The sequence below is a fragment of the Colobus angolensis genome, unplaced genomic scaffold (genome assembly GCF_000951035.1).
Source record: "Colobus angolensis palliatus isolate OR3802 unplaced genomic scaffold, Cang.pa_1.0 Scaffold6, whole genome shotgun sequence".
In the NCBI taxonomy this organism is placed as follows: Eukaryota; Metazoa; Chordata; class Mammalia; order Primates; family Cercopithecidae; genus Colobus; species Colobus angolensis.
The window spans coordinates 13483574-13495754 of record NW_012119598.1 but is presented as its reverse complement, the minus strand read 5'-3'; the positions used below and the strand labels follow the sequence as shown (position 1 = coordinate 13495754).

General features: G+C 41.5%; 1 protein-coding gene across 4 annotated transcripts in view; it reads right to left on the bottom strand.

Annotated features, from left to right (window-relative positions):
- The window catches only part of PHACTR1 (phosphatase and actin regulator 1), a 573087-nt gene extending 562396 nt beyond the window's left edge, over window positions 1-10691 (bottom strand). For 2 of the 4 annotated variants that reach the window (XM_011962700.1, XM_011962701.1), the window contains exons 1-3: window positions 10451-10691; window positions 9807-9851; window positions 8518-8670 (exon numbers count right to left, since the gene is read on the bottom strand). In XM_011962700.1, coding sequence (XP_011818090.1) covers window positions 8518-8620 — 103 coding nt within the window. In that variant the 5' untranslated portion in view covers window positions 8621-8670; window positions 9807-9851; window positions 10451-10691. Of the gene's footprint in view, window positions 1-8517; window positions 8671-9618; window positions 9852-10450 lie in introns of all 4 variants that reach the window. The other 2 variants (XM_011962699.1, XM_011962698.1) reach the window with 2 other exon arrangements.
- Between the last annotated feature and the right edge of the window lie 1490 nt (window positions 10692-12181).

The window sequence follows — 12181 nt, the reverse complement described above, 5'->3', positions numbered from 1 at the left end:
TGGGTGTCTACACCCGCCTTCCTTCGAGTCTGGTTGGAAGCTGAGTGGTATGGTAACTAGTTTGAGGATTAATCAGCCAAAATGTATAAAAACTAGACTAAGCAGTAAACATCTAAGAAGGAAGGGAAAAGGGGATCTCAAGGTGCAGCTCAGAGCTGGCTTTCTGGACATGTTCAGAGCAGCTTTTGAACCGAACTCAATTAAGCTCACCGCAGTAAAAGTTGGGCGTTTGCCTATTCCATAACTCTGCTTTTAGGCAAAATGAAAACTCTATCATCCAAGACTATTCTACATCAAAAAGCCCTTTTCAGAAGAATACTACTCAGGGATCCCTGGAAATCTGTTTTAAAGGATTGATTTTTTCAAAAACAGACCTAAATTCCCCTGCTGTATATTCTTTTTTTTTTTTTCAAGTTTTGAGTATTTATTACCTATGCTTTTAATATAATTTGTGCATTTATATGATTTAATTTTTATTGATGATTTTTTCACAACCAGCTTACAAAAACTTCTGAACATTTAGCAATCAACTCTCTTTTTTTTTCCATCTGTTTACTTCTTTTTTTATTTTTATTTATTTATTTATTTTATTATACTTTAAGTTCTAGGGTACATGTGCATAACGTGCAGGTTTGTTACATATGTATACTTGTGCCATGTTGGTGTGCTGTACCCATCAACTCGTCAGCACCCATCAATTCATCATTTATATGAGGTATAACTCCCCAATGCAATCCCTCCCCCCTCCCCTCCTCCCCATGATAAGCCCCAGTGTGTGATGTTCCCCTTCCCGAGTCCAAGTGATCTCATTGTTCAGTTCCCACCTATGAGTGAGAACATGCGGTGTTTGGTTTTCTCTTCTTGTGATAGTTTGCTAAGAATGATGGTTTCCAGCTGCATCCATGTCCCTACAAAGGACGCAAACTCATCCTTTTTTATGGCTGCATAGTATTCCATGGTGTATATGTGCCACGTTTTCTTAATCCAGTCTGTCACAGATGGACATTTGGGTTGATTCCAAGTCTTTGCTATTGTGAATAGTGCCGCAATAAACATACGTGTGCATGTGTCTTTGTAGTAGAATAATTTATAATCCTTTGGGTATATACCCAGTAGTGGGATGGCTGGGTCATATGGTACATCTAGTTCTAGATCCTTGAGGAATCGCCATACTGTTTTCCATAATGGTTGAACTAGTTTACAATCCCACCAACAGTGTAATGTATATTCTTACTTTTGTTCTGTCTTATACAAGATGCAGCAGAGTTGATGAGTTGCTTCCATTGCCTATATCTCGATGTATTTGAATACTATTTTTGCATGTCCTTCCCTTCAGTCTTATGCAGGTTCCATTTTCAACTAGAGATTTTAATTCTTTAAAAGTCTTAGGAGATTCTATTTTCTAAATCTTGAATCATCACACCCTTTCCTGCAGTCCAAAATGTATCTTCATACTATGTACCGATAAAAATGTTAAAAACATAATTTTAAAAAAAATTATTTTATAGTGTAGATTTAAGTGTTCTCACCCCATCAGTTCAATAGAGACATTTAATAAATGTTAATGCCTCTACTGTATAAGAAGGATGATACTAAGCACCAAGAAGATGCTATTTTGCTATTTAAGGAGATCACTGTGATTGAGGTAAGTCACAGACACTTAAGTAATCACAAAACAAGAGTATCAATAACTAATCAATAACAATAGACAAGGTACTAAACACTTTATAGGCATACCGCACTTAATTCCCAAAGTCTCCTATGGATTCGGAGCTAGCATTATATCTATTTTGATGAGGAATGTGAGGTGTAAAGAAGTAAAGCCATTTATATGAGCTCATGCATCTAGCAGGTGGTGGAGCAGAATCATAGATGATGACAGTGGCTGAGATGTAGGTGTGAACAGCTGTAGTATAGACAATGGAAGGAAGGCCTGGGTAAGTCAAACAAAGCTTCACAGGGGAGGTGACAATGGGCCTGGGTCTCCCTGTAAGCACAGCAAAGGAAATAGTAAGAGTGCATTCTGTGTTTGTTACTACTGTTCCTGATTTTGACCTAATGGAGTGCTACCAAATGTCTTTGTCTCTTGGGGCCATGTTTAGAAGTCCCAGAGGTCTAGAGTCAGGTTTAGAGTATATTTAACTCAAAACTAAAGATTCAAAAGTCAGCTGTTCTGACCGATTTCACAGAGTGGGCAAAGAGTAGAGGTGGGTGGAGGTGTGAGGGGAGAGAGGGGATTTGGATGAATTCCTCTTTATTTTTAAAAACAACTTAAAGAGACTCTTAGCTGCTCACTGTAGCATTCATCAGTTGTCAAAACTGGCATTTCCCTTTGTTGAACAAGACAATGTAGATGACAGAAAAGGTGCATTATGACAAGTAACAGTGACGACTGCACCTGGTTCTAATGCCAAGTATTATTTTAAATGATAAAAGAGGAGGAATCATTAGCAGGAGTCACTAGGATTGCCTAGTGACTTTTGTCACTTGGCTACCTTTTAATATATTTTTCCTTTAGAAGGTAATTTAAATGTCCAAGGATATTGATGGTTTTTGAGAAAAGAAACCTCACGCAGTGGGCAGGGCATGGATGTGGTAAAATGAGATCTGGTTCTCTCTCTGGTGTCTTCTTTTAAGCTGTGTGATTTGAGGTCCCGGCAGAATGACTCTGAACCACAGGTTGACCATCCCTGAAAGTGTGGTTTGGTCAGGGAAGTTACCTTCACTGATCTGCTAACTACATGAGAGGCTGCCTCTGCCTGGCAAGCAGCATGAGATAACTTAAAATAGCTTGGGCTTTGGAGTCGGATATGTTGAAATGAAAATCCTGACTCTGCTGCTGTCTAAATGTACAGCCCTTTCCAGATACTTCACCTGATCAGTCTTCAGTTTTCTAGTCTGCAACATGAGCATAGGATTCCCGCTTCCCCAAGTTCCTTTGAGGATTAACAGATACAATGAATATACGAGGGGCAGCCCTTGATACATAGTCCTTTTTATTTTTATATTTATTTATTCATTTATTTATTTTTTGAGATGGAATCTCACTGTGTCACTCAGGCTGAAGTGCAGTAGCGCCATCTCGGTTCACTGCAACCTCTGCCTCCTGGGTTCAAGTGATTCTCCTGCCTCAGTCTCCCGAGTAGCCGGGATTACAGGTGCCCACTAGCACGCCCAGCTAACTTTTGTATTTTTAGTAGGAATGGGTTTCACCATGTTGGCCAGACTGGTCTCGAACTCCTGACCTCGGGTGATCTGCCCGCCTCGGCTTCCCAAAGTGCTGAGATTACAGGCGTGAGCCACCGCGCCAGCCCATAGCCCTTTTTAAAAGTCCGTTTGCATCTTCCCCGTGGTTGGAATTCATTTAAAAGGGAAGACCTAGATAGAAAAAGTTATTCAGGCAAGAATAGCTGCATGATGCTAAAACCTTTTACTATGAAACAAAGGTCAGTAGCTCTCAGCCCTGGCTCCACATTTGAATCTCGTGGGGGCAATTTAAGAGATTCCCATGTGTGGGGCTTATCCCCAGAGATTCAGATTTAATTGATCCATAGTAGACTCTAGCATTTAGGTTGTGAAAGCTCCCACATGTGGCCTATAATCCCAGCACTTTGGGAGGCTGAGGTGGGAGGACTGCTTGAGGCCAGGAGTTTAAGACCAGCCTGGGAAACATCGCAAGATTCTGTCTGTACAAAAACTTAAGAAATTAGCCAGGCATGGTGGTATGTGCCTAAAGGTACTTGGGAGAACGAGGCTGGAGGATTGCTTGAGCCCAGGAGTTTGAGGCTGCAGTGAGCTATGATCCTGCCACTGTACTTTAGCCTGAGATGACAGAGCCAGACCACTCTCTCAAAAAAAAAAAAAAAAAAAAAAAAAAGACCAAAACAAGGATTCCAGGTGATATTTGTAATGTGCCCTGAATTCAATTGCTGCTTCTCAAACTTTAACATAAATTACCTGGAGATTTTGTTAAAACGCAGATTCCGATTCTCTAGGTCTGGGGTGGGGCCTGAGATTCTACATTCCTAACAAGCCCCAGATCAATGAAGCTGGTGCTGTCAGTCTGGGACCACACTCTGGGTAGCAAGTGACTGATGATCCATAACAGTGGTTCTGAAGCTCCAGTATTCATCATAAAAACCCATGGGCTAGTTGAAAATATAGCACTGGAGCCTGGGGCTGGCCCTCCCAGGGTCTTTTTCTCTTGGTTTAGGAAGAGAGCTAAGAGAGTTCCTAGCCTATAATGTCCATTTTAACCTAAAAATCTCATGATGTTAATTTTGTGATTTTATAATATGTCTTCTCTTCCAGTTCAATTGTTCACTACAAAATTACAGAGTCTGAAGTTGAGTGTGTGGAGTAGCATTGTCAGAAACGTGAAACATGGATGAGCTCAAATTATGTGATGCCAAGACATGTTGATATTTGAAGCCATGTGTATCTCTAACCTCTGGAGTTCTCCTTTTCAGTTAAACGGAACTTCCGCAGAACTCCCTTCGTGTTAGAATTTACCATTGGCAAACGACTCACTGGTTAGTCAAGAGAGCCTCCTTCACTGACAGGAGGCAAACAGGATGACCCTGTACATTTTCTGCTCTCTGCAACACAGCATACCTTCTAAAGCAGAATCATGAAAGAGGCAGCAGATCTCCCCCATCTTGAGGTCAAACCAAGGGAAAATGGAGGTGGGAGAAGATAACAGGTTCTTTATTCAAAAGAATAGACCAGGCACCTTTGAAAACCTCAGGGACTTCCAAAAGAATTTATCTCATGATAAATTGCTTTTTTCCTTCTTTTTCTTCTCACCCTCCTGGATTCCTCTTGCTTTAACTAGCTAAAACATCCTCTATTCAAGGAAAGGCTATTGCCACTTTCCAAGAAAAATCTGAAAAAGCAACCCTGTGGGGATTAAAAGCAAAATTCTGCCATTGTTGCTTTGGATAAATATTTTGCACATGACTAATACAGAAGGTGTTATCTTCCTGGAACTTTACGAATTTCTAAATAAATTGATATGAGGCTGTCAGGTGGGAAATGAGAGAGAGGAACTCAGATTTTCTTGCTTTCCCTTTAAAAACATTTACATCTGTAAAAACGCTTGATCAGTCAACAGAAATATCTGCGTGACAGTGAGAATAGACCACTCAAAAACGCAATAATCACACAACAGTTTAGCCAACCAAGCCTTAGGTCACCCAAGTTTTAGATACTTAATCCCATACTGTACTTTCAGGTGGGCCTTCTTTTTAGAACAAGCTATCAAAATGGGGCTACTTGGCCTTACTAATATCCTCTGCACTGGCTGGACTGGCTGAATAGAGAACTGCCATGTGGAGTGATTCAGCAACAGCATGAGACCCTAATTGTCTCAAATGCATTCCTCAAGAGCTGGCCACCAACTTGCCTTCCTTCACTGGTCCTTGGGGCCTTGCCATTGGTTAGATACAAGCTCGAGTCAGGCCAATGTATGCATCTGGTTTGGATGGGAAGGGTGCAGGCCATGGTACTCAGGCCTTCACCTATCTACTGTTCCTTTATTAGGTCTAAGGTCTAAGGGGTGCTGGTTGTCCAGGACAGACTGTGGAGTCTATGCAAAGGGGAGGGAAGCTACAGTGGAGGAACCCATGCAAGGCAGTGACAAGCCCCAAGTAATGGTAAAAGCAGAACTTGAGAAAGGAGCCTCCCAAGGTAATAGGTCCTGTGTGCTGGGGATCTAGGGAAGGTGTTGGAGGGAGAGGGGCTCTCATCTTTAAAATGAAATGAAGGACAAGACAGATGGGAAGCAGCAAGATGAGCTATTTTTCAGTTTTGCCCTGAGTTGGGTTTTGACAAGACAAGAAATGAATCACTGCATTTTTAAATGTATTTAAAATGTCTATTTTTTTATTGCTAGAAATAGGTTTAACTTTTATCAGACCACATTTCTTGTTTGCAAGGCAGTGGTTTCATTGTGAAGTGTTTTGTTTGTTGTTTGTTTTTTTGACAGAGTCTTACTCTGTCTCCTAGCTGGAGTGCAGTAGTGTAACCCCCACTCACCGCAACCTCCGCCTTCTGGGTTCAAGTGATTCTCCTACCTCAGCCTCCCGAGTAGCTGGGATTACAGGCGTGCCACTGCGCCTGGCTAATTTTTGTATTTTTAGTAGAGATGGAGGTTTTACCATGTTGGTTAGGCTGGTCTTGAACTCCTGACCTCTGGGGATCCACCCACCTCGGCCTCCCAAAGTGCTGGGATTACAGGTATGAACCACCGTGCTCAGCCCATTATGAAGTTTTAAATAGCAGAGGATGGCCTTTTGCCCGGGATTTTTACTTTATTGATTTGCTCGTGTGTAGCATTTCTTACGTGGCAGACACTGTTTTAAGCACTTTAAAATCTTACCTCATTAATTCTCTTAACAACCTATGAATTAGGAACTATTACTGTTTCCATTTTACAGAGGAGACTACAACCACTATATCATCCTGCCTCTAATGTTGAGGACAATGTTCCTGTTTTGAGGTGGAAGAAGAGAAAACGGGATTAGGTGTGCTGGTTCGTAAATGCTGTCCCTAGACTGATGAACTGGCTAGGTAGTCATCCCTGGAGCTCTTGCTTAAAATGCAAATTTACAGGACTTACACCTGGATGTCTGATTCAGGAAGACTGGGGGTTTTGAAACACTGACCTAGACAATGTGTGGGGGAACCCTTGCCCTTCCTGCAAATCCAGGAATCCTTGACTGAAACATCATCTGATTACTCTAATATGAACGTGACTCCAGGGAATAACAGTAGCTTATGCTGCCACCTCCCATGCATTTTCTAGTCCTTCCAGCTCCGGTGTCTAAACCACAGTCACTGATGGTGACAATTCTGACCACTCCACCCCCAGCTCCATCTGCTGACAACCAGAAGGCTGCTTTGAGTCCTCCGAGCCTCCCACATCCTGCCTGCTTTCCTTCCGTAAGAGCTTGGAGCCCACAGTCTTCTTAAAGTCTTAAACCATCCCCACAGCAAGACAAAGTGGGCATCTTTATTCCCTATAATTAACCCCTGCCCCCCTTTCTGTTTTGCCAACAGCTATGCGGTTCAGCGGGATGACCCCGCCACAGAGCATTATTGTCTCATTCCAGTCGAATGGACCAATGATGTGATGTAGCAATGTATGACCTTGAGACTGGAGAAGGGATTGAGCCTGACCTCATCTCTCACCCTCTTCCAGCCTCCATTCTACATGTACTTCCAGCATCTTCTTACTTGCAGAAACAGAAGAGGTTGGAGGTCCTGGCCAGTCTCTCACTCTTTTCCTTCTTCACTCATATTTTTATGTCTCTTTAAGTGGCTGAGAACAGCCATGTTGACTTCGTACACCCAGAAGGTTGAGGAGAGTTTGTTATTATATCACTTTTGCTAATTTCAGGTCCGCTGATTATGACCTCAGCAAATCAACCAGATCATTTCTAACCCATCTTGACTTTAAGAAGACTGGGTCATGCTCTGGGAAATGGAAGCAGAGAATGAGATGGCTTGCAAGCCCCCTGAGGTTATCATGATAAATTGGCTTAAGAGGGAGGTAAAAGCAATTCAGAGGACCACTTGGGAAAGCCCAGACAGGATATTATCGGTGGCCTGTGTGAAGTTCCCATCGTCATCTAAAGTGAAAGATGCCAGAATTATAAAAACTGACTGCATTTTTTTCTCAGCTCTGCTTTGTGACTTCTAAGACTTCAACTGCTTTTCTATTTTAAAATAGGGACATTGTCCTCCTTCTCAATGCATCACCTGCATCATTTGGGACATGCCCATCATCAGGTTGCTTTGACTGAACACCTTAAACATTTCATGGAAAACAGAAAATATTGTAAAAAAAAAAAAAATCTCCTTGTCATGAGATCCCATATAACACTCCAGCTTCTTTCTTTAATATGGTGGGAAAGCATTCTAAATTCCCCAACAGAAGGGCAAGAAAACTGGAACCTAATTGACCATCTTGAAACATGTAATAAAAACAGACACATTAGCCACACTTCACAACAGGCTTGCTCCCTGAATGTACACTAGTAATTATCTGAAGCAGTAACTGAATTCAGCTAAAATAGAGAAGGCAGCTACAGAGAAGCTCAGCGCTTCTCTCAGGAGCCCCTAATCCTGCTGGATTCCAGTCCACTAGGTCATGATGCCCTAAGATTTCAGGTGCAGTGGCTGCAAACTGGAAATTCTCCAAGGGGAAGAGCATTCCTGATTCTTTTTGGACATAAGTGTTGGACACAAGGCGGTAGGAAATCATTTCTAACATAGCTTTCTGAGTGACACTTGCACCAAAAGTTGGGTATTTTTTTAACCACATCCAAGAAGTGTGGATTTATTTATTCTATTATATGCCTGCCTCAATTCCAGCAGCAGTTTGGTAGAGGTTATCAATTTAGTAATACCAGTTATTAAACTTTCAGAGCAAAGCTTTAACAGCTACAGCCTATACGGCTGTTCATATAAAACCGACGTGCAAATAAGAGGAGTTTCTTTTTCTTATTTTATTACCTTGAGCTCCTTGACTGTAGAAGAATCTTTGAGCTGACTCAACATCCAAGAGTCTATGAGCAGACTCCACATCCAGAAAATAATCCATTTTGGGATAATCCATCCTTGAGGTTCCAAACACAGAGTTTTGAGAGAAAATGTTCACTGGAACACCTATAAAGAGGAAAAAAATCCACAATGTTTTAGATGTCAAGGATAAAGTGTATATATAGATGTACTTTAAAATGATTGAATAAGAATATCCCATTATAATATTCTACTACTTGATTGACATTTCCAATTATAAAGCCACCCCTCAGCATAGCTTTCCTACCATATGAGAAAATGCAGCATTTAGCCAACATTCATTAAAAGTAATACATGCTACCCTGGAAAAACAGATGATCTGATCTAAAGAGAGATAACATACCAGCCTTTCCTTGCTTTATATTCGCTGGAACATGTATTGTTAAATTCACATGCTATCCGTTTTATAAAGGTCTATTTGATAAATAGCATGATTAAGTGTCTGCCGTTGTGAGTGCTGATCCTCAGCTGATCCTGCGACTTTCGGATTCCCCTGGGGCAGGGAAAATCGCCTGGGAATCCAAGCCTCCACTCATAGATGCCTTGCGTTTATGACACTCGCTGACATATTTGCTGTACAAATGCTTTGAATTCCTTCCTTTCCAGCGATTCCCTTCAGCACATTTTATAGAGTGCTAGAGGATCGTCACCTGCCTGGCAGGGGCTGATTTTGAGAAATAATTGTGCTTGGTAGAGCAGCAACAATGATTGCAACATTACAATGATCCCTATGATATTATCATACACTAGCCTGTCACAAAGCTAATATACTTCCCCAGAAAACATTCAGCTTGTTGGGTTCTTTTTTCAAGCCTATGTAACCTTTCCCTGATACTTGCACAAATGAATTATTTCTATTTCTGCAGAATATTTTTTGGAAAGAATTAACAAGACAAATTCATTAAAACCAAGCTTGGAAGGCTAATCCAATTGGTTTCTGTTTCTAACAGTATGTATTTTAATTTAAGAAACCAAGTCCGGTAAGACAAAACTTTTAAAAATACCCAAAGGTACCCCAATAGCAAATATACTTACTGCAAAAAATAAAAATCAAGGGCTATCTGTCAGCGGTAAAACAAGAGTCGTTCCAGCCAGTGTCTTTGATCTTGCTGAATATTCCCGGTGAAAGTAAACGATTTTGATCGTTTGATTAGAACAGTGATGAATAATGCATACAGTCCACTGGACTTCCTTTATCAGATAAAATGGCCAGAGCACGTTACCTTGGCAACGGAAGGTGACGCCAGCCTCAGCCTCTGCACCCTCCCCTGTGAAGGAAGAAAATTACCAGTTTCCCGTGTAAAACTTTGGCAGAAAATCATCAAATCCACATGTATACATCATGCAGGGCTATTCCCCAGCCCCCTATCTCTTATGCAGAGAAGTGTCATAGTCATTAAAAAAAAAAGATTTATGTCTTCATAGTTTATTTTTATAATCCCAAATCTTAGTTTGATTTGTAGCTACAAAAGAATAGAATATGAAATGATTAAAAATTTAACATAGAGAAAAGTTGTCTAGAAATTTGTGTAGGGGCACCAATTCTTACCCTAATGCTGGCCTAAGAGTGGCAGGGAATGGGGGAGTTTAGGGAAAGGCCATTTTAGCTTAGCATATGTTAGACATTCTCCTGTTATAATTAATATACAGAACAGCCACCGGCATCTAGGCTGAAAATAACCCTTCCCTTCTGCGAATCAGTCACTGCAAGAAGCTTAAAAAGCTGTCTGAAATTTCCCAGATTCTGAAAGATGCATTATAGCATAGATCTTGTGGGAGATCCCCCCCTCAACTCCCATCCCCAGCAAGGGAAAATTAGCCAAAAAGATATTTGAAAGGAAGAGTCTAGAAGTTAGCGGATACTCACTGGCACTTGTTGACCCCTTTCAGCAGGACACGGTAGAGTACAAAACAAAGCAGTGCGACGCTTCTGAGCCCACAAGCCCAAATGAACAGCTTCTAATTTTCCCTTCAATCTCGCTTTAAGAGCACTGAGCAGAGGGAAGTGATGGATTTGCCCATTTATACTGTGATGAAATGCAACCCTTAAGAAGAGATCTGAGTGGAGCTGCTCTTTAGAACACATTAGACTGCTAATTTAAGAAAATTGAAAGGTTTTGTTTTACTGTCTTTTATGTGTTCTTCTCTGCTACCCCCTCAATTTAATTTGCATTTAAAATTATTCTCATGTCTCCTCGGCTCTCCAATGTGTGGAGTACTTTCTAATCACAAAGGCTGCTCCAGTAGGGTTTGGTGCAACACCACTTTTATTCTGAGCTGCAAAACAAGGCAGGTAGTCATAATTGTGAGCTGTTTTCTGTGACGAAATACAGAAGGCACGTTTGATGTCACCCCTTCCCTCTTGCCTGGCTTTCTTCCTTTCCTTGCTTCTGATTGCCTGGTCAAATATCCAGCGCAAATCATGCCAGCCTGCCTAAATGCATTTCTCTCTGTCCGAATGTAGCAAAATAATCTCAACAACAAAAATAAACTTTGGCTAGTATCTCAAGTTATTCTGGTTTAATATCCTTCCTACCAAACCCCGTAAGGACTTTTAGGCACAATGCTTTCAGATCTACATGCAGGGCATAGTGACAGCCAAATGTAAGCCCTACTGTGGGTTTTCCACAACCTCTTGCACGCTTTGTTGACCAAGCAGAATTGCTCATTAGTATGGCGTGGTACGCAGTGGGTCAGCTTGTTAAGAAAAGAGCATTTACATTTGAGAAGCCTCGGAAGGAAGACCATCAACACCACCCCTGTCCCCCCACTCCCTATACACAGCTCGGTTGTCTACCCTTGAAACCAACCTGAAAATCCTCTGCTGTTTGTCTGGTGGGCTCTCCCTCTCTGACCCGATCAGAACAAATCAGACACCAAACTGGTGCTGCAGATAGTTAAGCCTCATGAAAAAGGAAGCTGAAACTAGCAATCATATGCCCTTGTCGGAAAGTCAACTATGGACTCTAATTCTCAAAGCTTTGCTCCAACCCAAGGACTGACTTCTTTAAGTTTACTCTTCTATTCAGCACCCACTGGAGACATGCTGAACACTTGACATTTATAAGAGGAGAAAGCTGTCTTCTGGTTCCTTTTACTTACTGTGAGGTGTGGGCGACAGGTTCTGAACTCGTTATTGTAATGCTACTGAAATTGTAATGACTCATAGGTGAGAGAAAGAGAGAGAGAGAGAGAGAGAGAGAGAGAGAGAGTATAAGTCTATGCTGTTGACCAAACCTTTAGGTGAGTGCAAATGAATGTGGCATTGAAGAAAGAGATGGTAAACTGGAAATGTGAAAAATAGAGTTGATTCCCAGGGGGTAGGTGGTGGATTTGGAAGTCAGTCATTTCTGGAGAGTTGACCAAGAAAGGGAAATTTAAAATACTTTACAAAGTGAACAAATAATTTGAAAGGGTCATGATTTAAGAAAACTCAGGAGGGAAAATTTCAACTTAAAGAAATGTATTTGGGGCCGGGCACAGAGGCTTATGTCTGTAATCCCAGCACTATGGGAGGTCAAGGGGGGTGGATCACTTGAGGTCAGGAGTTCGATACCAGCCTGGCCAACATGGTGAAACCCCCATCTCTACTAAAAAT